This window comes from Psammomys obesus, unplaced genomic scaffold, assembly GCF_907164565.1.
Source record: "Psammomys obesus unplaced genomic scaffold, mPsaObe1.curated_primary_1811, whole genome shotgun sequence".
Classification (NCBI taxonomy): Eukaryota; Metazoa; Chordata; class Mammalia; order Rodentia; family Muridae; genus Psammomys; species Psammomys obesus.
This window is the reverse complement of record NW_026585504.1, coordinates 31,817,243-31,842,118: the sequence shown is the minus strand read 5'-3', so window position 1 is coordinate 31,842,118 and position 24,876 is coordinate 31,817,243. Positions and strand designations below refer to the sequence as shown.

Here is a 24,876-nt window from a genome sequence, read left to right as displayed (position 1 = left end):
TCTCCTTTTAAACATTTCATTTTTTAATTACTAAAGCCAAGTTAACTTATTCAGTAGAGCCAAAACAGCATTTTTTTCCCCAGTCATTAAGACTGCAAATGTATAAAATTCACCTGGCCTCACTGTGGCTGAACCTTTCACATGCATGAGTAGAAGTAGCGGCCTTGTTCTGGATTTCTTTCTGTATGGTTGTATGGAGCAGCACTTGGCACTCACTGTGTTTTAAGGACTACAGTAGTATGTCATAGGTCTGTGGGTCATGAGATACTCCACAACCCTAAAACTGTTGCTGAAGTTGTCCCCACACTGCTGAGCATCTGTGATCCCTCAGAACCCTCCAGGCAAATATGGATAATTGAATTCCCCACTCACTGTTGAACACCAAGACGGGTTCACAACTAATTTTGGAGGAATACCATCTAAAACTATGTTTTCGGCATACACTGTAAGCTTGGATCTGGTGCTTCTCCACATGACCCATGGGTGGTGTTTCTGTGGTTCATGGCCTGTAAGTTGGATGTTGATGGTAATTGTTTTCAGGTAACTCTGGCGGCCAATGGAAAGTCAGCTGACTGCAGTGTTGAGGAAGAGCCTTGGAAACGTGAAAAATAATCACCTGACTCTCAGCCAATTCTTGAATAAGCTCCCCAGCGTATCTTATGGTAAAAGATGCTCTAAACAGGCTTCCTTTACAAAAGGAAAATGCATATATATTTCTATGTTTACTTAATCTGTTAGCTGAGGTGTAGAGGAGCTGTTGTACACCCATGATGACAGGCACTGTGCTGTGTCTTTGCCAAATAATGCTTCATAACTGTCTAATTTTCTCACTTGTGTTGTTGTCTGAATGGATGCTGCTGGAGAAACCACTTTGAATGGAAGACAAGTTCTTGCCAGCTCTCCCTGTCTCATGCAGAACTGTGGATGATGCTTTCCCAAGGGGAGAGGAGGAAAGCAGTGTCGTACATGCCAGGGACTTGAGACAGTGAGCACTCACGGCGTGGCATTCCTTAAAGTGTTCATGGCTCGCCTTGTTCCACACAAAAGATTCTACTAGAAGATTCTAGAAATACCGCCCCTACAGGCTGTAGGGTTGGCACCTACCTTGACTGAAAGCATCTGTCTTAGGGAACTCTGACAACTTACCTTTTTGTGCACTAAATTAAATGTTTCAGAGTTTTAGTGGGTGCCCATACTCTGAAAGGTCTGCCTTTCCGTGTGTGTGTGTGTGTGTGTGTGTGTGTGTGTGTGTGTGTGTGTGTAAAATGGGAAATTTCAAATTTGAAAATGAACTAGGAATTATTTGATTATAATTTGAGAAAAGGAAAGGAGCATAGTCAACCTAATTTTTAACCAGATTTAAATACTCAAACTCACTTGTTTGACTTGCACTCATACAGCATAGTGAAGACAAGTGTGTTTGTCTGATCTGTGTTTTTGTTGTTGTTTTGCTCATAGATTCTCATTTAAGTTCCTAACAAAAAGATATTTTCAATATCCAAATTGCTTCCATTCCATTCTCATTCACTTACATGGATGAGTGTTTTTTTGCTTCCTCACATAAAGAGACACATGTTGCCTATGCCTCTTTTCATATCATCTTGGTATATATCTAATATATAAAAAGTGTTCTGTAATATCAAAGCACATGAAAACCATCACAAGACGCAAAAACATTCTTCCCTTTTGGAGAGAAAGGAACAGAAACATCTGTACAACATCCTATGAAGGTGATATTCCTGTGACAGAGTTCAGGCAGCCTCAGTCCACCACATGGTGACAAAGAATGGCTCTACACAACTTTCCAGATGGAATCCTTTCCAAGGACCATGAAAGTCTGAAGAAAGAAATAATATAATTGGCACAGCATGGTGTTTTGCCTGTGGTAGGCAGCCAACGAATCCTTAATGATCGGTTGTGCAAGCTAAAATTGTGAATGTCTCCATTATTATCTTCTGTTGAATAACCCACAGTATTTTCCTAAGATTCCTGGGTTTAAGGGTTAGCTGGGAACTTGGACCACTGAGAAACAAAACATTTGACTGAAAGGAGCGGATGGAACCTGGGTCATAGGCCAGAGCACATGTGTCCTTTGAGGCAAGTAAACTTGAGGAGACATAAATAGGAAAAGGACCCAGCATTTCTGAGGAAGAGCACTGAGACATTGCCTCTTCTTTTAGCCTCTCTTGTGACTTCTCTCCTTCAAATCAGACAGCTTGGAAACATACAAAAGACAAGAGATTCCTGTGGTCTTTACCTTATAAAACCCCAACTGTTAAATTAAAAGAAGGATCACCATTGAGCAGTATTAACTGAATTGTTTTGTTTCAGCTTTTGGCTTTTGAAACAAGGTCTTGCTATGTAGCCCAGGCTAGCTTCAAATTAATATTCCTCCTGCTCAGCTTCAGTTCTAAGATTATCGGTGGGCACCACCGCATCAGCTGGCAGATGGTTTTTGAAGGCAGATGGTTTTGAAGGTGGGTTTCCCGGTTTCATTTGAGGGACAGTGAACAGGGTAGCAGTGACAGACAATTAATCCCTTACAGAAGGCAAGAGGTGCCAAGAGGATAGTCTTCGTTGTAGCCGCGGAACTATGCTAGATAGTCTGAAAGTGGTACCCCAGGGCCTTCCTATGCTGAGTACATGTATCTAGGCAAAGCACCCACGAGCGTGGTGGGTTTTGAAATGTGGGAGTTGGGAATGACCATTCCATACAACGTGTCTCCCCATAGGAGAAGACACAGGCTACCTGGGTACTCGTAGGATGACAATATGTGTCATCCCTCAGATGCTGCCTGAGATCTTTCTTGTTTGTCTCGTCTCTGGCTTTCCTTTAGGAGTCCTGTTAGCCTATACAAGAAGACAATACGTTCGGGAGAACCAAGGTACACTGCTTCCCCAGTCAGGTTTTGCTGACTACATATATTATCTCATGAGGATATGCTGAGGAAATCACATTTATCTGGAAATTGAATAAATCATATTAAAAAGAAGTAACTTATCAACTAGGAGAGTCTCCTGAAAATCTAGGATGTAGATGGAACTGGCGTAGTACTGTGTCTCGTTTCTATAAGGCCTCATAAATTTTCCCACGCTGCGCCCACTGGGGATTTCCTTGCCTAGAAAAGGTGCCATAAGCTGAGCAAACAGATCCAGAGTATATTCTAGTAGCCTTAGTTTAAATAGGGTGCCCGCCACTGTGTGTGTGCGTTAATAGGGCCATGCAGATCTAAATGCCCATAATGATTCCTCTTCTATGTGTAGTTTCTTCTCTCTCTCTCATACAGACATTTCTATTGCAGGAATGCTGTCCTGGCTGAATCACCAACCTGACACACACGCACACACCAGAGGACATGTGTCACATACACCAACTCCAGAGAGGTTTGAATATTGGGGCTTTGGCAGCACTATTCCTTTAATATTCAGTTAATATTCAGTTAATACTTTTGAGCAATCAAAATCATTTCAGAAGAAACCAACCTAATAGACATTCATCCTTCTCTGTCCCATCCTTTCCCTTCAAGATGCAAGATGAATCGCCATCTAACTATTGAGTAAAATTCAGCAAAGCCATTTCAGTCGGTGAACAAAATGATGGCTTAGAAGGTAATATTTCACCCTAGGTTTCTGAGGGTGGCTGTACACCAGAGAATCCAGGTAGCCCTCAGGACCTAAGCACACAAAAATCTCAGTAAAGGCCTGTAGTTGAGTTTAGGACCACAAGGTCACTACCAGATTCTGTTTTTGTTTTTTTGTTTCTTTTTTACTTTCTGTTGTGTGTAACAAAACTCTGTATGGCCTCATTGCCTGGAAAAGTTTTCATGCTCTGTAAAAGACAAATAGCCATTTCTCCTCACTAATTATTAGTCAGCTTGGACAGTCACAGAGTGAAGAAAAGAACCAAAATGTCCCTGGATGAAAACTAGGAAAGCTGAGGAGTAGGTAGAAGGAATTTGGTGTGTGGGCTAGTCCCTGCGGGGGAGGGGGGGGAATGCTGTGCCTCTCAGTGATCTGCTGGTTAGATCTCAGCTAACTTCCAACGGGGGCTGGAAAATCGTGCCACATACAGGTGCGCTCAGTCAGAGGCCCTTTGAGAACTCAGATGTCCTCAGAAGAAAATGCAACCCTGCCTTGTTTTTTTGCAAATAATCTTCCCTTTGTTCTCCAAAGTAGAAGTTTACTGTAATTTTTCACTTTTGTCAGAATCTAGGCTCTTCCCTAACACATTATTTTCCTCATGCAACAAAGCAATAAATCCAAATAGGTGTTCGCATGCTCTGACTCCCAATAAACAAGCCTGGGCAGCTCTGGCCTCCTTTGCTCTGGCCTCCTTTGATGACTAAAACTACAGCAGTTACGCCCTCAGGGGCTTTCTGCTTTCTGCTAGGACCATTCTGTCTGCCTTGCATTTTTTTTGCTTTGCTTCTTCTCCAGCTGAGCTCATTATCAGCTAAGAAGGACCAGATGGGATTTTCCAGTGTTGGGAGACTTTCGGGACTCCAGGGTCATAAGAAAATTGAGGTTTAAAGAGTCTGAAGCAAGGGTTTCCCAAAGTAAGTTGTCACATAAGATTAATGGTGTTGGCATCTATAGTAATCTCTGGCTAAACCCAAAGGAAGGGTCGTTGCATGCCAACCGCACCAGGTGGCAGCTATGACAGCTATTTTTTTCCATGGGTGGAGAGATAAAATCTGCTTAAAACCCATTTAGGATTTTCCCTAAAACCCTCTTCCCAGATCACCGTTTTCTTCCTTTCCTTTCCCTTCCTTCTGCCCCATTGCTCAATAGGCTGCTTGGTAATGACCATATAGTTACGTGGGGGTTGATTTGGGAGCAGATAACAGGAGATCTTAACTGAGTAATAGCCAGTCTCACCGCCTAATGCCATAATCAGGCAATGGCACAGAGATACTTAAAAACAACGCAGTTTGGGAGAGGAGACATTGATTAGACACTGCACTCTCGTAGCTGTAGAGCTTACACAAGCCACTGTCTGCCCAGGCCTGTTATGTTTCCATATGGGAAGAGAAGGGCCAAATGCAGTTTTCTAATCTCTGCTTTGCTTTCTTCCATCTTGCTGCTCTAAAACACAGCTTATTAAGTTGGAGAGCCATACACAATATTGAATATTCAATTTAGACAGTTTTTTTTTTCTCATCCCTTTTGGGAAAACTCCAGCTCAAGCTTCTTAGTCATTCCATGCTTTGTAGCACACTTGAAGAGTATCCGCGTTAACCCACAGTTCGCTGCTGTTTTGAGACACCAGTAAATATCCTTTGGGCAAAATCCTTATTATCTAAACTCACCGTTCTCCCAGAAGCAGCGATTCTGCCCAGGGAAATGCTCGGCAGAGTCTCCGTGAGGAACCAGACACCTCGCAGCTGCATTTGAGTTCTTGCATCATACCTGCTGTAGCAACAGAGCCCACTCCAAATACTCAGCCCACACCATTTTCCCCAAACGGCCCTAATTGCCAACCCTATGTGGGAATTTGGGAGCCTCTGGAAAACAAGCTTGAACACTCCTGACATTTGGTGCAAGATTTGCACAACCACAGCAACCGTTTCCACATACCTTTCCATCCGCATGCGTGCAGACATGCCCATCCTTTTCTCAGCAGAGACATGCAGGAGGGTTCGAGTTCATTTGAAAGTTTTCCCCTTGATTTACTTGTGTAACAGACATAACATCCCAGCAAGAGAATCTGTCGCTTACAAGAATGGAGTTTTCCCATTTCCCCTTTCCTTTTCTCTGACTACAGAGTCTCCAAGTAACTAGAAATGTGAGAGGTGGCTATGCCTTACCCTCCCTGGTTCTATTGTAATAGGCCATAGCTTGCATTTTCACCCTCTGACCAAATTTCTAGGACAGTGGAGTTCCTGTAGCTAGTGTGTTGAACACTGTCACTGTCAGAAAAGATTTCAGCTCTTCCAATTTAGAGAAGCAAGATGGACATCCAGGTCCAAAGGGATTAATTTTTGTTAGTGGTGATGATGGTGGCTGGGTTTTTCCCTCCCCTCAAGGTGTAAGAAAATCTAAAGTGAGAACAGAAAGGTATTTCTTAACTGGCCCACTTTAAGGTCACTGCAGAAAAGTGGAAGATGTTCCACAGGTCCTGTGGGATAAGGTTCACGCTAAGACCCTGAATCATTCCTGATCAGTTTTTTTTTTTCCTTTTTTCTATACCTGATCTTGTTTTATCTTTCTTCCTCGGATCCAATTGCCCATTTTGGTATTTTTAAAAGTCTTTCTGGTTGTATTTTGAGAAACTTTTGTGCTGAGAATAAAATGTACTATTGGAACAGACCAGTGTTCTACAGAGGCAGCACATGACCTGGACAATGGGTGGCAGCATAACTGGGTTCCTCTGGAGAGATCCCCAATCCCTGGGCGAGCTTTGGAACCTAACAACCGACTGTTATCTTTGTCATCATCCTCTGGGACATGAGGATGATGCAGTCAGAGCCTTGCTGCTTTTTGGTTCTGTTTCTCCTCATGACAACCATCTGTCTTGCCTGGAAACAGCCCTTTCTGCCTTTGGTAGATGACAGATACACTCAGGAGCCAAGGAAGTTGGTCAAACATGCCTAAGGTTTCTTCACGCTGGAACAAATACCCCAACACACACAATCAGAAACTCAGCTCCCAGGTGGCTAAATACACACACATTCCCTCTGCTGTTCTAAGAGCCTTCAGTATCCAGACTCTCCTGCAAACCACCTCCCACCTTTCCTTTCTCTTCTTTCCTCCATAAAATCTTCAGCATTCCATCCCCATGTTGCACAACACAGACCAGATCATCTGGTCACTATAAAGATTTGTACATATTAAAACAAACCTACTTTTTAGAGAATTTTTTTGTATATTCTTTTTCTATTTGTTTTCTACAGCTTGAGGAGAGAGCTGGCAAACTGTGAATCTCATTTTATCTTGATGCCAGCAGATATATTTTAGCTTCCTGGTATGAATTTGTGTTACTAGGGACAACAGATTGCCCTCTGATCAGTATTGCGCCTCAAATCTACAAAATTACCTTGGCCCAATCTTACACTGTTTCTTACACAAATCCCCAAATTTCTTTGCTATTATTTATACAGAGAAATATTTATAGTCCTGGATAATACAAGTTTAACATTAATTTAATCTTGTTACAAGTTTGTATCTATTCAGAAATCGTAAAGACTCAGAGTAGGCTGATATAATCTATTTAGTATCTGTAATTTTTCAGACAGATATTTTCTTACACTATTTTCTATACAACCACATAGACAGAAGTATAACAAATTAGAGCACAAGTTTCTATAGCAATTTAGGGGTATCAACTATTTCCTGAGCACACAGCCACATTTGAGAAATTTAGGAACTCAGTCCTTCATGATGCAATGAGTAACATGACCAAACTAAGATCAAGGAATTGCTTAAACCCTGTAGGTAGGTAGGAGATGCATCTGGACAGTTAATCCTTCAACATCAAGGAATGGTGCTGACTTCTTTTTTCCAACACCAGCCCTTGTTTTCCCAATCGACCATTCTAATTTTACTTTCCCATAAGATGAATAAAGGCCGGTGCTAATAGTGGGATCATTTCTACATCAGAATCTCCCATGTGTTCCTAAATGTTTATGTGAAAATTGGCCTCGGAAGACATTGAATAGGAAAGACTGAGGATGAGAGGTAAGAAAAGAATTCGGGACAGGTTTGGTGCAGTTTTAAGTCTTGCCAAGGAAAATGATAGTAAAACCTCACATTGTTATATGAATTGAACATATATTTTTTAAAAAAGAAATTAAAGACAACATATTTTTAGTACCCAATCAGAATCCATGCTGTATCACGGGGGGGGCTGGAGGTGGGAGTCACACTGAGATTATTTAGAATAAACCCAAATAGTTTTTCCTCAGGTAGGCAGCAAACTATATAACCTCCCCACAAAGTAAGCCCGAAGCCACGGAAAACCCAAGGTGTCTTTCCTCCGCCAAACACACTCTCTGCAACGGTGAGAGGGCCTAGTGTTTTAGTGTGTTTGAAAGAATAACTTACTACATAGATTGCATATTAGGACGTATCTGAACCTGCTCCTCATTAAGTGAACAGATTAGATGTGCCCTCAACTGGTTAAGATTGTATCTGTTTTCAAGTACAGCTAGCTATCCCAGCATGATGTTCTGTGTGTACACCCTGACACTTGGTTCTCGCATGAAGACAGTGCCTATGCACTTTGTGTAGCGATAATGTGGGTGTTTGTGTGTAATTTCCGTGAAACAGTGTATAGATGTAATTTAATTTAAATGTTGTTCTTTGCTGTTTAGCTAAACACAATAGATATGTCAGTTGCCATTTGGAAAACCTTTCTTTGCTGTCTTAGGTATCTACTAGGGATTATTCCTCTTTCTCAATGTGATCTGAGTGAAGAACTTACCCATTAAACCTCCGTACTGATGATTGTTTGCAAATCTGTGTGTCCAGCACCGTTGTAAATACAGCTCTGAGCAGGGATGGGGTTGAATGTGTGTCCTGCTACACAATGAAAGGTCATCCCATGCCTGCGTCATTCCCACTCAGTGCACCAGTGGAACTTGTGGTTGCCAAGGCTGAGGAAGGTCCAGAATGAGGACGTTCATCTTCTGTCCTCACAGTGGTATGGGCTTAAAGAGACTGAAAAAAAAGAAGGTCCAGCTTCTCCTTGGCATACTCAACCATGCCTGTGGGGAAGGGTCAGCCTCTCTGGTTGTCAGATCTTCATCATGATGTTTATGGCCTAAGTTTAAGAAGAGCCTTGTTCCCCTTGACATCCTGAGTTGGAGAACAGGAAAGTGTTTACTGATTAGCAGCCACACAGGTGAGACCCCCCCCAAAAGCACAGTTCTGGCAGCAAAAAGCACACTTGTCAGAAAACAACAGAGTACTAAAAGCACAGCAAGGCCAGGGGTCAGCAACAGCCAAGGGCCAGCCTTGACAATGGCAGAGGATTGACCTCTGATGCACTGATCCCAAGTATGTGACAGGAGTCTGATCTCCTCTACCCAGTGTCTTCTGTTTTCATGTATAGAATGGCTAAAAATGAAATTTACAGTGGCAATTAGATGCTGTTCTCCCAAACTGCATTCTCACTAAATATACTGTGTCGGGGGGGGGGGGGCGGAGGTTGTAGTTCCTGTAACCCCTTTCTTCCCCACAATGATGGAAGAAAGAGCAACGTGCTCCTCTGTTTTCTGAAAGATCACAAAGGTGTGAAGCACATTCATTTTTCAGGAGCTTCACCAGATGTGTGGGGTGAGGGGATGTGGTGGCTGCTTCCTTCAAATTCTGGATGAAAAAAATATATATATATACCGAAAGAAAAGTAGACTTTAGGCAGGATTATTTTGAATGAAGGATAAGATTAATGGTTTCCCTCACGTTCACGCTCCCCGTTGTTCTGATGTCATGTAGCAGAGTGTATCTACAAGCACACGTTATTTAAAGACTAATGAATGCAAAAAGATGAGAAACTCAACTAATTTGGAAGTTGTTTCTTATATATGGTACTAGGAAATGCCTTGTTGGTAAAGCACACCTTGGGTAGTTGAGATCTCCTGTGTTTGTCTTTAGCTTTTCTGTGATGTGCACTGATGACTGTAACATTTTGTATGTAAAGTAACTGGATATTCTTCACATGCTGGAAATAACCTGTGAATCCAATCTTTCACTAAGTGTTTTAACTCCTGTGTATATATATCTCTCTCATCAATAAATGTGGATTCCACTTTGTTTTGGTAGTCGCCTGTTCTTCTTCACCTCCCACTTCAGTCCATTAGCTACAGAGTGTTAGTTATATCTTTAGTGATCTCTGTGGAAGAAATTACGGGCTGAAGCTTATGGTATTCCAAATAAACATTTTCTGAAAACCCCAGGATACAATAGCATCATGTTTAATGAAGTAGAGCCAGTCGACTGGCATGTTATGATGGATCATCAGGGAACCAGCCGTGAGAGGCTAGCCCTTAACCACAGGGGCGTCTAAAATCCTGTTCATTTCTTATTTATGTGGCATATCAGTTCCAACATAGCTGGAAACACTGCTCCTTGCTGCCTTCATCCAGGGGTTGTCTTAGTCCACATCTCTGAAACACCTGACTTGAATATGTTGTGAGAAACCGAGGCTTTTCTGGGGTCATTTTCTAGGAGGTTGAAATGCCTGAGTTCAGGTGGCCATAGTCAGCAAAGGGCTCATGATGTCATAGCAGGCAAGTGACATCACATGGAAGAAACACAATACAAGAGTGCCCAGTTTGGTGTGTAGAAGAGGACTAACCTACGCAGGGAGTCTAGCATAGGTTGTACTAACAACTCGTTCTCAAGGTAACCACACAAACTATGTGAGACACCACTCACTCCCTAGAAGCAGACATTCATCTCCTCTGAGTTCGATAACCCAAATGACCTAGTCATTTCTCACTATATCCCACCCCTTAAAGGTCCTGCCACCTCTCAATATTTGCACACTTAGGATCAAGATTTTAGCACATTAACCTTTGTGGGTAGGTGAGATCTACATACAAACCACCCAGAAAGTATGAGGGAGCTGTCTCCATGTTTAGCGATGAGGTAGACAGAAACACAACAGACCCTATACTCACCCTCAGCCCCTGTTCCCCTTATTAGGGAACCCACTTGGAGACTGAGCTTCCATGGGCTACATCTGTGCAGGGATTCTAGGTTATCTCCAAATATGTATGGTCCTTGGTTGGAGTATCAGTCTCAGAAAAGGCACGTAGGCCCAGATATTTTGGTTCTGTTGTTCTCCTTGTATAGCTCCAGACCCTTCCAGGCCTTTCTATCTCCCCCTTCTTTCATAAGATTCACTGAACACCAACAGCATAGGCTCTAAGATCAATAATCAATAAATGAGACCTCATGAAACTGAAAAACTTCTGTAAAGCAAAGGACACTATCTTCAAAACAAATTGACAGCCTACAGGTTGGGAAAGGATCTTCACCAACCCTATATGTGACAGAGGGCTAATATCCAGAATATATAAAGAACTCAAGAAGTTAAGCAATAACAAATCAATTAAAATCCAATTAAATTAATCCAATTAAAAATGGGGTACAGAGATAAACAGAATTCTCAACAGAGGAATATTGAATGGCAGAGAAACACTTAAAAATGCTCAACATCCTTAGTCATTAGGAAGATGCAAATCAAAATGACCCTGAGATTTCACCTTGCACACATCAGAATGGCTAAGATCAAAAACTCAAGTGATAATACATGCTGGAGAGGATGTGGAGAAAGAGGAAGCCTCCTCCATTTCTGGTGGGAATATAAACTTGTACAACCACTTTGGAAATCAGTCTGGCACTTTCTCAGACAATTAGGAATAGGGCTACCTCAAGATCCAGCTATACCACTCCTAGGCATATATCCACAATTCTTGTCACTAATGACAACAACTTGCTTAAATTGTTGGTGAAAATGAATACTTCATTTGATGCTTACTTGCCTTGGAGTTAAGTTTATATCTCATCCACATTCAAAATGTCCACCAAAATCCTAATTTCAGGAAACATGCTGATCTGTACTTTGCTGGGTTGCCATTTTTTTTTCTTTTAAGAAGGCAAATAGCTGAAACCAGAGTCAAAGTGAATATTTCAACATTTAGATTGGATGCAAATCAGCCAGGGTCAGCCAGTCCTCCATGGATGACTCAGACTGAGAGAAACTTGAGTGGGACCAAGAGCCCATCACTCCTGGGTCATAGCTGGAAATCCATCCATTTGTGGGGGCCAATTGTTGCTTTGTTAGTAATGAAGAGGGAAGGAAAAAGAAGAAAGAGTAACCTGGGGTGAGTATAGGAGGAGCAATTGTAGACTGGGAGCTAGGACAATGGAGACTTCTGCATACATGACCGTCAGTTTCTGTTACTGAAGGAAATATCCCCCAATAAATCCACTTACAAAGAGAAAAAGGTTTCCAAGGCTGATTAAGGCTGCTGCTTTGGAGCCTGTAGCAGGATAGGAAGCACCTGATGAAGCCAAAAGCTTTAATATTAGGTTAAGAGAGAAAGAGGAAGAAGCAGGTTCCCATATTCACCTTAAAGGGCATACCGCAGAGACTGAAAAGCTCTTGCAGACACATACCTCTGAGTTGCCACCGGATCCCATTAGTTCCAAGCCTTGAATACATGCGCCATTAGGAGGCATTCCAAACCCAAACTTCAATATAGTCAAGTCTTTAGCACATTTGAAACACCTGATTTTAGATTAGAAAAATCTCTCAGCTTTTAACATTGAAGTTTAAATGTTTTCATTTAGGTAAACTAAGAAACCTACCTACCTACCTACCTACACACACACACACACACACACACACACACACACACACACACACACACACACGTGACATGTAAATGCTACATAGAATGGAAACTGATATGACTGTTTTTAGCCTGTATCCTTCCTGGCTCATTCCGCTGCTTGCTTTCATGTTGATCATTCCTTTGCTTCTTAAAAAGAATAGTTCTGGGCCTAGGATATGGCTCAGTAGGTAAAATTCTTGAATACAAGCGTGAAGACCTGAGCCTGGATCCCCAACGCCTACATAAAGAGCCAGGCATCGTGTCATATACCTCAAATTCCAATTCTGGCGAAGGAGAGACAGGAAGATGCCTGTAGTTCATTTGCAAGCCAGTCTTGCTGAATCAGGGAGCTCCAGGTTCAGCAAGAGAACTTGTTTGAAAAATAAGGCAGAGAGCCATACAAAATGATACTTGATATTAACCTCTGGCCCTGAGAGGGAGAGAGAGAGAGAGAATGATTATAGTTTCATGACTGGATTGAGAAGAGGGCGAGCCAGGCTCTCTCACCATCCTCTTTAAAAGCATACCGTAGTAACCAAACCTAAACACCTGAATCAGCTTTGAATGCTCGTACAAAGGAATTCAGACCACCGGTAGTCTTAAAAGCAAGCTTTCCCCCCTCTGCTTAGCACCGTGTTTCTTAGTCCATCCATATTGTTTCAAATAGCTGGCACTTGTGTATTTTCGCTGATAATACGATAGCGCATGAAGCATGCTGCATTTCGCTTTTTGATGTCCTGCCAATGAACATTTGCCTCATTTCAAGGCGTTTGTGAACATCCATTCATATTTCCTGTGTATGTCCCCAGGAGACTTTGGTGAGTGCACTCTGAGGCATACTAATAATAATGACAGTGAAAATGAGTGTGAAGCTGAAGAGCTGTTATTCAGGCTTTCCATGACCTCCTCACTGTGGGCCGCCCTCAGTGCACCTCGAAATCTAAACACTGCTGCTGCGTGTTTGAGGGAGTCAGATTCTCTACCAGGAACACCGAGGCATTCACAGGAGGAGAGTTAAGCTGAGGTCCTCTTTCCTCACACCACATGGAAACACACATGAGATGTGTTAAAGGAGACTGTGTAATCCTGGCTCTCCCTCGTTCTCATCCTACTCATAAAACTATAGTCTCTGTCTCTTTCTGTCTCTCTGTCTTTCTGTCTCTCTTTCAGATATGATAAAAGCTAGGCAGACCCATCTTGATCCTTGATGACTTCCTCAATGGGTGATAATGTGTGAGACCACCATTAAGAGCAGGTTGTTCACTGGGATGTGAATTCCCATTAAGCAGAGGAAGTCACAAAACATTCCTTTACCTACCCAAGAGCCAACAATAACTCCTGCAGCTATAGGAGTGTTGTAGCGGCAACGTTCTATAAACTAGGCATTTTAGAAACTACAGTAAACTAACCCTTATCATTCTAGAGGTCGGACATGTGACTCCAGGGGATATCTTGGGTTCTGTGGAGGACCCCTCAGCCTTGAAAGCTGTTATTTTCTTTGTGTCTTTATATGGAAGAAAGAGGGCAAGAGAGAAACCCCAGAGCGTCTTTAACAAGTGTACTAATCTCATTTGTGAGGGCTCCATCCTCAAGACCTAAATCACTTTCCAAAGGCCCCACTTGCTAATGCCATCAATGTGACCTTCAGGATTCTGGGAAAATACAACCACTAGGTTTATTGCAGCCTTACTGCCTTAGGATGGAGAATGGTAAGCTATAGAGGACATTGGCCTTAAAGAGGATGTGCTGTGGTGTGACCGCCCCTGAGGCATGATCCTGTAGCTATCTCCTAAATACAGTGATATAAAGAGGAGGTGAGAGCTCTGCACTCTGAAGAGCAGAGCCACTAAGACAGTGTTGAGTTAGCCTGGGGGAGCTTTGACAAAGTCTCATCACATTTTTCAGCCCAGGCTGAAACATAGTGTTGACACATGTCCTGTAAGAACAGAAGACTGGGGAGTCCCTGGCAAAAATGAAAATTCTAGCTTTACAGTTTCTTCCTGGTAGCTTTAACAGTTTAGTTAATTCATCCTCTCACCAAGGCCGTGAGGGGCCATAGCTTCCCCGTCCTTGTAAGAAAAACAGCTAACGTCAGGATGGAGTACATGAAGCTTCTCCAAATGATGTGCAAACGACAGAGACAATCATGCTTCGACACATGAACATTTAAAGGAAGAGTGATGTGGTCTGCAAAGCAGATAAATAAAATGTTTTCCGCAGTTCCTTCCTCCCTCCTCACTGAGTCAGAAGAAATAGGCAAAAGTTCAAAATATTCATCTGCTGTTTAGGGTGATAAGATTGTAGTTTTCCAAATATTGTCTGGAAAAAAAAATCTAGTAGCTTCCAGTTAAGGGAAAGTGCAAATATTGGTTGCAAAACCTGGCTTTGTTGAGCTTCCTCACGGCTCCTGGCAGTGCTCAGATATCTTCTGGGCCTGGTTGGCATCCTTTCTCACAGAAGAAACAGCCATAAGTTTACCACTGCCCTCCAACTAAGTGAAAAGGTTTTAATTTTTTTTTTTTTTTTGAACATAGGCTTCCTTCCCCACCTGATCCCAGATTTCCTCCTCATCTCAGAGAGTAAGATAGATCACACCCCACTGTGAAAAGACAAAGGACCTTGGGGGAGATGGAGTACTTCAGGATTAGCCTGCATCTTTTTGCAGATGAGGATACCAGAACCCTCATTTAAGTGAGCTAGTGGTAGGCTAGAGGAGGTGAGTCAAAGTTAAATCCTGTTTCTTTTCATTAATTGTTTACTTCATCTTGCTTTTTTCCTCTACAGAATGGAGCTGATCAATGTATATGGCCTTCATGGTGTGTGTGTGTGTGTGTGTGTGTGTGTGTGTGTGTGTGTGTGTGTGTTGGGGGAAGGCACATGCATATGCACTCACATGTTCCTAAGCATGTGGAAAGCAGAGGTCAGTTTTGGGTGTCTATCCTCAGGAGCTCTCCACCTTGTTTCTCGAGGCAATGAAGAAGTCTCTCTCTGGAATTTAGGGCTTGCCAGTTAGGCTTAGGTGGCTGGTCAGCTTGCCCATCCTCCTGCCTCTGCCTTCCCAGTTCTGGGGTTGTAAACACACAACACCATGCCTAGCTTTTTATGTTGGTGGCAGGGCTGAACTCTGCTCCTCATGTTTATATGGCAAACACTCTACCAACTCAGCTATTTCCCTAGCCTTGTAGAGGAATTGACGGCAGAATATCCTTAAAGTATTAGCTCAGTACTTGAAGCATACCAAGGCTTAGATCAATGATAGCTACTATCATCATTTTCAGCAGCAGCATCACCAATACCACCACTCTGTACTATCAATCCCAACTTCTTAGTGACTGGACTGGAAGATATCATACCTGTTAGTATTTTGGAACACAACCTGCTTCTGAGTGTGCTTCAGGACCAGGACAAGCGGCTCCAGGTTCTCCCAGTGTTCCCCAGTCCCTACCTGCTGCCTTGCATGGCTGGCAACTCTCTCTATTGACAACCCTCTACCCTGAATTTTCCAGGGCAGAGGCTTCCCGTACTCTTGACCTTGCAATCTGACCATTTTGTTGCTATAATTCTTCTCTCTCTCAACCTCTTACATGACAACCAAGAGCTGCTTCCAATGAGCCTAAATTTATATACTTTAACTTACCTTTTAAAAGGCAGCCCAAGCTCCCCATTTTTTAATTATAGAAAAAGGGAGGAATGTTAGTATTTTGGAACACAACCTGCTTCTGGGTTACCTAGCAACCCATGATGATGTCATCAGGTGTCACCAGCCAGCCAGGTGAATACACCTGGAAGGCGTGGTTATCGTGCCCCTTAAAAGGGCTGATCAGACACATGGTCTCTCTCTTACTCTTACTCTCTTACTCTTACACCCTCTCTTTCTTCTCTTTCTCTCTCTCTCTCTCTCTCTTGGGGCGCCCCTCCTTTCCCCCTCTCTTCCCCCACCATGTCCTGCTACCCACTTCCTCCATACCCCCCTAATAAACCTCTTGCAGAGAGTATTGGTTGTTCCTCTGCTTCTTCTTCTTTTTAGTTTTTAACAATACCTCCTTTTTTCTGTTTGATCTTTTCCCATCTATATCACACAGGCATCAATCTACATCTCAACTGCCCTCCCCAAACACGAGTTTTGCTGTTAGACTTTGAATCGGGGATAATGCATCCTTTCTTTAGAGAAGTTTTGTGGCCATCGTGATGTCATGTTATCTGATACTTAAAATGCCCTCCATGCATGGCAGGGAAGGAGAGAAGGCACAGGGGTTCTTCAAGGAAAAGCAGCAAGTCTCATCCTGACCAAAAATGCTGCTCACTGGGATGGGATCTTGAACTTCCCAGCCTCCAAATGCCATAGGGATTTTGAGAAATGAAACAATTATTTCCTTTCCTGGAGAGTCCCTTGGGGAGTTTCCAACTCACGGTGCTCATGTCCTCACAGAGACAAATGTCATGAGAAAAACCATTTCTGTGGAATGTGCCCAACCCAGCAGGGCCATTCAGAACTCCTTTGGCTGGGTCTTTTCCCAGCAGCTTTCTTTCCCTCATTCTTCTCTCCTCTGCATCATGTTCATGGACAAATGATGTTCGCACTCCTCTCCTAATAGCTCTAGAAAACAGAACTTGTAAAAACTTCAGAGAGCATCTTTGTCATGGAGTTTATCAGTTGTTTATATCTGTCTCTAGTTCTCAGTGATATCTAGACCCATCACAATCTCGATTTACAGTTTATGAATAATAAAGTTTTTCATTTTTGTTAAAATGTATGTGTGAATCTGTGTGAATGGTGCCATGTCCTCAGAGGACAGAACAAGGCGTAGGAGAGTCCTCTAGTTGGAGTCCATGGTTTCTTTGGCATTACATTTCTTCATTTGGAGAGGGGAAGTAGTGTGTGTGTGTGTGTGTGTGTGTGTGTGTGTGTGTGTGTATGTATGTGTACACACTCAACTGTGTATGAGGATATACATGTGTATATGTAGATATGAATGTATATCTGTACATGTGTTTGTGGAGGACAGATATTGTCCACTTTATTTTAGTATGCACGCTCTCTCACTGGGACCCTAGTTTACCTAGGCTGGCTCGCCGTGAGTCCCAGAGATCCAATGGTCTCTGTTTAACCAGGAAGTGGATTGTAACTGCACGTCACCACATCCAGCTTTTTATGGATGTGTTGGAGACCAAACTCAAGGCCTCACAAAGCACTATGCTGACGGAGGCATCTCTTGATCCCAGAATGACGTATCTTAACATGCTCTTGGTATTAAAGACTTTATTTCTTTTTATTTTGTGTGCATGAGTGCTTTGCCTGCGTATATGTATGTGCAATGCCAAATGGAAGCCAGAAGAGGGCATGGGATTCATTGAAACTGGAGTTATAGCCAATTGTGAGCCATCATGTGGGTGCTGAGGACTGAACTTTGGTCCTCTGAAAAAGCAACAAGTGTCCTCAACCACTGTGCATTTCTTCAGCCCCTATTAATATATTTGAATGAAACACCCTCATATGCTAACAGATGCAGTCATACGCCTTTAAAAAAAGCATGTCTTTTCCTGCAACTGAAAAATGTAAGAGGCTTTGGAGCACTCCGTCCTCAATGGGATATCTTTATCCAAGCCCTCCCCTCAAGGATCAGGGATCAGATCAGAAGAGGAAGCAGAAAGATTATATGGATCAGGTGTGGTGGGTGACTCTAAGGAAGCAGTGTCTTCCTGACACAGCAGGACTGAGGCACATGAAGGCACCGTGGCAACACGGAAGACCTGCAGAAGTCCCAGCTCTGAGGGGGAGACATGGCCATGGGGTCCCACTCCTAACTAAGAAGACATTTGCAAATGATGTCTGCTGGCAAGGGGAAAATTAGATGTTCGCTCGTTTGTTTTGTCACTATGTATATCAAACAGTACATGGCTGCACCTCTGCCCAGGAGTAGCTGGCCAAAACAAAGTGAACTCCACTTTTTTTTAACATGGGTGGTTTTTTGGGGGAAATTTTTTGTCATGTTGGATTTTTGCTTGTTTGTTTTGATTTTTTTTTTTTTTGAGAGTGAAAGAGAGATTGAGGACAGGAGAGAAAAAATACTGGCCAGTGAGGGGAAGAACATGAAGTTGGATGGGTAGGGAGGTGGAGAGGAACTGAAATGAGTTGGAAGAGGGGAAAAAATGATCAAAATATATTGTGTGAAAACCATTTTGTGTTTCAGCTTAGATATTTCTTCTCCAGCTCATTAGAAAACAAAATAAGAGACTTCTTGTGCACCAGAAACAAATGATGTCTAAGAAGATGATGAGTTTGATATTCATGAAGACTTCCTTTCAAGACAGACCCAGGGAAGGTAGGAGAGATAGCCTCTGCTAAGATAATGAGATCTGCAGGTATTTACCAATGCTGACCAAAGTCACACAAACATGTGTGTGTATCCATGCATTCATACATGTGTATGCCATGTATTGTGTCTTGGTGTATGTCTAAGTGCTTATGCTGTGCGTGTGCTTCTTCTGGAGGGGGCAGCATGAGGGACACCTTCCCGAGAGATGCTCTTCATCTCTTAACTCCTTGCCTCATATCTTTTCTTTTAACTCCAACTACCATCCTCACAGTCTCCCTTGTCCCTAGTCTCCAAACCTCTTCCCATGGAAATAGTAAAATGACTCCCCATTTCAGCTTTCCCATCCTCTCCATCCCTGAGTGCCAATTGCATTTATCCTCCTTGGGTTGTGATCACTCCCCACGGAGAAGGTAGGATCTGGCTCTACATCCTCTGGGTTTTCCAGGGTGGAGCCTTTCCCTGGGCATGAGGGAAAGAGCTTCCACTCTGGTTTGTGAATGGGTTTCCCCTGGGTTACTAAAAACCAAACCAGTTTTATCACCGCTAGCATTATTTTCTCTCTGAAAGCCCCTCTTCTGACCCAGACGACAAGGACAATTATTCCACCTCATTTTGACACTCTTCCTAGAAAAATCAATACTGGAACTTGTCATGCAAAATAAAAATATCCATCCTTACCTTGCCTCTGTGGTAATTTATCAGACACATTAGTGTTGCTAGACAATAATGAATATCTCATCTAAGACACATTTCTCTAGACCCTGGAGACAGAAGGAAAATCTCATCTTTTCCAGCCACACTGACATCACTGAAGTACAACCCACAATTGGACTTGTTAACACATTTAGAATATATCGGTGGCACAGAAAACATATTAAGCATGATGTGAGCTATATTCTCAATGATATCACGGTGACATTCTATGAGCTACTGGTCAGCTGGTCTGAAGAATCTACTCTCAGCTTAAATCTCAGTATGATGTACACAAGTGGCATGCAGACACTGCATTACCATTCAGATCCCTGGAACAACCTGAAGTAGCTAGAGAGTTAGGTCTCTCTTCTCCTGTTACCTCATATTTCTTGTTATTGATCATTTGTGCATGATTGGACATAAAGACTTTTCTGGAAGATAGATGTTGGCTATTTATCTTTCTCTGTAAATGAAATAAACCAATACTCTTTGCATTTTTTATTTTAACATTTTAAAAAGCCTATTGAAAGTCAAAATAATATAAAAGCTGTGTAGTATATCTTTATTGACTAATTCTAGATTTTCTTTTAGCAAATTCATCTTGCCAAAAGGATAAATCTAAATGAAAATGTAGAGCCAAAGACCAGGACAGTGTTGATCAGATCCTTAAATACAAATGGACAAGTAACTTGTACTACACTGTGAATGCTAGCTTTAACTGTCAACTTGACACAACCTAAGAATCACTGGGAATAGTCTCCATGGAGGATTCTCCACATGGGTTTGACTTATGAGAATATGTATGGAAGATTATCTTAATTAAGTCAATTGATGTGGGAAGACCCAGCCCACTATGGGTGGCACCATTCCCTAGACAGAGGATTCTAAACCATAAGACAGTAGAGAAATCAAGCAAGCAGGTGAACATATATGCATTAATTTATCTCTGTCTTGACTGTAGATATGTTGTTTCTAGATGCTTCCTGACTTTTCCTACAATGATGGACTGTTACCTGGAACTGTAAGCCAAAGTAAACCCCTGCTCTCCTGTTGATTTTTGTCTGGATATTTCATCACAGCAACAGGAGTGAAATTAAAATCCCACTTATAACCAAACTGTTTGCTTAATGGGAAAATCTTGTTTTAGAGTCACTTCGATTTTGATCATTTTGAAATTTGTTTAATAGCTCTTAGAGCTGATACCAGCCTTCTTTAGGATGAAAATACTCCTGTTGAAAGGGCTGGTGTGTTAGTTAAATGGGTGGTGAGAAAGTTCAGTTGGTTCAAGTGCATGCCGCTGCACAAGTGTGAGAACCTGAGTGTGGTCCCCAGAACTCACATTATCAAAGCAGAGCATGGTAAATCACTGGGGTTTGTTCACTAGCTAGCCTAGCTGAATCACTGAGCTCCAAGCCAAACACAAACAACACCACCAAAAAACCCAAAGTGCATGATGCCCTGAGGAACAACACCTAAGGTCAACCTCTGGACTCCATCTGCACCCCACACAAATGTATTCCCACAACATCTCTACAAAGAGAGCTTGGTGTGTTTGAGTAAAAAGAGAGTGGTGTAGGAGTTCAGAGAATGTATCCTGGCCCAGGCTGTTCATGCAGATCTCAGCTCTGCTCCTTGCTAGAGGAGTGAGCATGTTTCCTGTGCCTTGGCTTTTTTATCTGTAGAACAAGGATAACTGGAGCTTTCTGTCACAGCAGTAGCCTGTGTCTCACTGAATGTACGCACTTATGAAGTGCTCTTGGCTAGGCAATGAGAACTTTAAGAGAGCAATGTGTTTCATTCTGATAACTCTGTAGGCCACATTCTATTATCTATATCTATTAGTCTATAGAGAAGTTGAATAACTCAATTTTGTATACACTGTGTCTAAGATAGTGCGTGTAAGGTAGCTGGTGGTCAGGGTCATTGGTCAAAATCTTCCTATATATCTTCCCCAGAAAGGTCACTTGAGTACAGGTGTTTGTATCTCTCAGATAGGGATGTGTCCAAATAGATGGGACAATGCCTAGAATTCAGAAGATAGTCACACTGCAATTCACTGTTTCTTTCCTCCATGAGCTGTGAATCTTTTTCAAAACACAAGATGCTGGTTAAACCAGAACATGGAATATTAGACATACCCTGACGTTTTCCCTCCCAGACTACCCAGAAACACTGCTCCTCCACACAAGCATTTATGAAAGGATCCCAACTTTCACCCTCTTTCTTCTTTCTAGCTTTGCCTTGAGGATTCAAGGATTGTAGGCATGCAGGAGCATTACATAATAGATCAAGAAAAGGGTTTTTTAGATGTCCACTAGGGGGCACATTATCAACAGGCCAGAGATAGCCAACAAGATGGTTGAAAACTGCAAAGAAATGAGTTTCTACAAGAAAGTATGTGAATCCAGGTGTCTGGGATTCTTTACCTATTTGGTGAGACTCCAGCACTGTGCTACACTAAGAAAAGCCCCAGTACCACCAATGGCTTTGTAACTCAGGCCAGACTTTGTATTTCTGAGCTTCAGTGGCTCCCAAGCCCGGGAGGCAAAGAGTTAGAGGAGAGAAGCCAAGAGAGGCTAGCCCACCCTGCCCTGGAAATTTGTCTTGTAGACCCCATTCATGGGACTGCGTTACAGCTATGGTCATTTATACAGCTGCTGTGCACACGGATGAGAGTTAATTAACAGCCATTATCTAACTTCTCCTGAATAACTGTTAAAGTCCTGCTCTTTTCATGCTTCTCCTTTTATCTCCTTTTATCTCCTGACAGCTTTTCCTGGAAATTCTCTCTTGGGTTCTCAAGGAGACTCCAAGTGACAGGAAGAGAGAGTTAAAAGCAAAGCTCTTGGAGAACTCCAGTGCTTTAACTGGAAATCTAAATTGCCCTCAAGCCTCCACTGCTCAAAACCTGTCTCTCCACTTCTGAGCTGATGAGTTCCAAGTTGTCTGCTAGGCTCTGCAGAGGCAGGGCCCTGGAAAGGGGTACCCATTCCCTCCTCTCTAGAGGAGGGATCTAGAGGATCCTCCAGCTCTGGCAAGGCCTTTGTGTAATAAAATTTCGACAGTAACAAATCTGCCTACTCCCCAGAAAGCAGGAGTATGGAGGTGCCCCTTTACTGCCTGACAGGTGTTTGAATATCAGGGTGAAAGGACTAGGTTTTCAGCATTTCCATCTTAGAAGGCTTTAAGAGAGGTTCTGAAGGCTCTTGGAACATCTTTGACCTCTCCTCCAACCGTGATTCATGTTCTATCCAGCTCCCTACTGAGTATCACACAAAAGGGATGCTGACAGTATCAGAACTGAGAAGGAACAGAAAAGCCATACACATTTACCAAATTCTGTCATCTTATTTCATTTCCCAGATGTCTTTCTGATAGAAATGACTATTTCCACCTTATAGATGAGAAAACCAAGGTACGTGGTTGCTAAATTATTTAACATGCACATAAGTAAACAAAAGAATGCCAAAGTTGGGTTTGAACTCAGGGTCTGATTTTAGAGACTGTTGTGCTAAAATTAGATGTTAGCTGCTTTTCCTGGAGGGTTTTTTATTTGTTTGTTTGTTTGTTTTTTGTTTTGTTTGCCATTTCTCCTCTGGGAGAGGAAGTGGTTTGGATAAGGCTGCTGGAAAGCAGCAGTCACCACATGATGAGGTCAGCAGTCTGGAAGCCTGAGAGGGGTGGGATGAAGGAGGCGGGAGATGGGGAGCCCTAACAAGCAAACAAACTACTGGTGTTGAAGACCAGATGTCAGCACAGGCAAGGAATGGGGCCCGAGGCCAGGATGCTGGCCCAGACTTCCTTCTTCCATGACCCTTTGCGTGTGCCATCATGGCTCAACTCCCCACACTTTCACATGACCTGATCCTTCTCCTTCCAATAAATGCAGCATCTGCCAGGTGTTTACGGGTTTCTAAATAAACCCCCTTGTCAATACAGCCTACATGGTGCGTATCTTCACCTACACCCAACTCTTTCTAGTAGCTGCTAGAAGACTCTTTTGACCCCCACTAAGCACAGAGAGCTCTGCGGTGCTGGCCTGTCTTCCAAGGTTTGAACATGATCTCTTAATATCAACAAATTCAAGTTAATAAACTTATGACAATAGGCAAGACGTGGGAAATCAGAGCTCCAGCTTAGCCATGTACCACTTCTACTTGGGTGGTTTGGAGACTACAATATGCTTCTCTGTGTTCCTAGCTGACTCATTCACTAAAAACGGGATGAGAATTTCTTCCTCACAGGTTGAATGTATAAACACAGACACGCATAAGTGATCAGTAGTAGATAGTAACTTTGGAGGCTGTAATGGAGCTGTGACTTTGTGTCACCGCAAACACAAAGCCTGTTCTCAAGAGGTCTGTATAGTGGAAGAGACAGGATGATGGGGAAATGAAAAGACCTGAACTGTATTATCAACATGTGGACAAGGTCAAAGTGGCACTAGGGAGGGGGAGCATGCTCAATCTGAGTAAATGTGGGGTGAGACAACTTCCTGAGGATGATATCAAAGCCATAGGTGGGTCCCCAATTTTGGTTAATGTGTAGCCACAGCTTGGATAGCCAATATTATATCAAGGATGGCAGCTGTTTGCTTTGGTGACTCCTTGCTCTTAGGTCTTGCTTTGAAAACAAAAGCTCTTCTGTGGAAACCAACGAGCTTCCCTCCCAAGGTGACTTGGATTCTGAAATAATCTGGGTATAGTCACCCTAAGTTAACAGCCACACAGTTAGGATCAGAGTTCATGAAATTGGAAGGGATGGGGAAAGGAGATGTAAAATACTTACTGTGGGGTCTCTGAGGTCCCAGTCAACCTCCAGCTGGTTTTCAGCATGCTGTGGGGACTCCTGTGTCAATGGCTTGCACAACCGCAAGGTCCCCAGCCAACCAGACAGGTTTATTCAAATCTACTCTGCTTATTTAAATAATAATAATACCCCAGCTGATGGGAGATGGATTCCCATAAGTAAGGCTGTAGAAAACCTCACCACTATGGAGATCCAAGGAATATGCTAAGCAGTTGGCCTGAAAGCCTTTCTGGAGAAAAACAAGGTGTACTCTAGAGCATGGAATCTCGATGTTCAGTGCGGAGGCAGAGTCAGTGCTCGGCTCTGTCTTATACAGTGTCCTTCACATAAATCAGTGACACTGTATGAAGCAGAAATGATCCCCAAGCTAAAAGCAAGGACACGAAAAAACAGGAGGTGCTGACCCAAGTCTTCAGCAAGGAGAGGGGAGTAAAAAAGGGAAAGGAAAGAAGAAAGGATGTAGTATGGATGTGAGGCACACAGTCCTGCTGTGAGAGGCACGGGCAGCTTTGTGTCTCGGGGAAAAGCTTTTTGTTTGTGACATTTAATTGAGCTGTGAACAGGTGGGTCTCCCATCTTCATCAACAGAGTTAACAAGGAAATCAGTTTACATCAAAAGTTTGCATCTAGCTTTTATACTCTACAAAGGAAAGCTTGTGTGTGTGGAAGAAAGAATAATATATATATATATATATATATATATATATATATAT

General features: G+C 42.7%; 1 protein-coding gene and 1 pseudogene across 4 annotated transcripts in view; both read left to right on the top strand.

Moving 5' to 3' along the window:
* Slc1a2 (solute carrier family 1 member 2) overlaps window positions 1-9,753 on the top strand; it is a 128,876-nt gene extending 119,123 nt beyond the window's left edge. For all 4 annotated transcript variants that reach the window (XM_055599761.1, XM_055599767.1, XM_055599756.1 and 1 more), the window contains exon 11: window positions 541-9,753. In XM_055599761.1, the coding sequence (XP_055455736.1) occupies window positions 541-612 (72 nt within the window). In that variant the 3' untranslated portion in view covers window positions 613-9,753. The remainder of the gene's footprint in view (window positions 1-540) is intronic.
* A 14,457-nt stretch (window positions 9,754-24,210) lies between these two features.
* LOC129673157 (signal recognition particle 19 kDa protein-like) lies at window positions 24,211-24,657 on the top strand (annotated as a pseudogene).
* The last annotated feature ends 219 nt before the right edge of the window (window positions 24,658-24,876 follow it).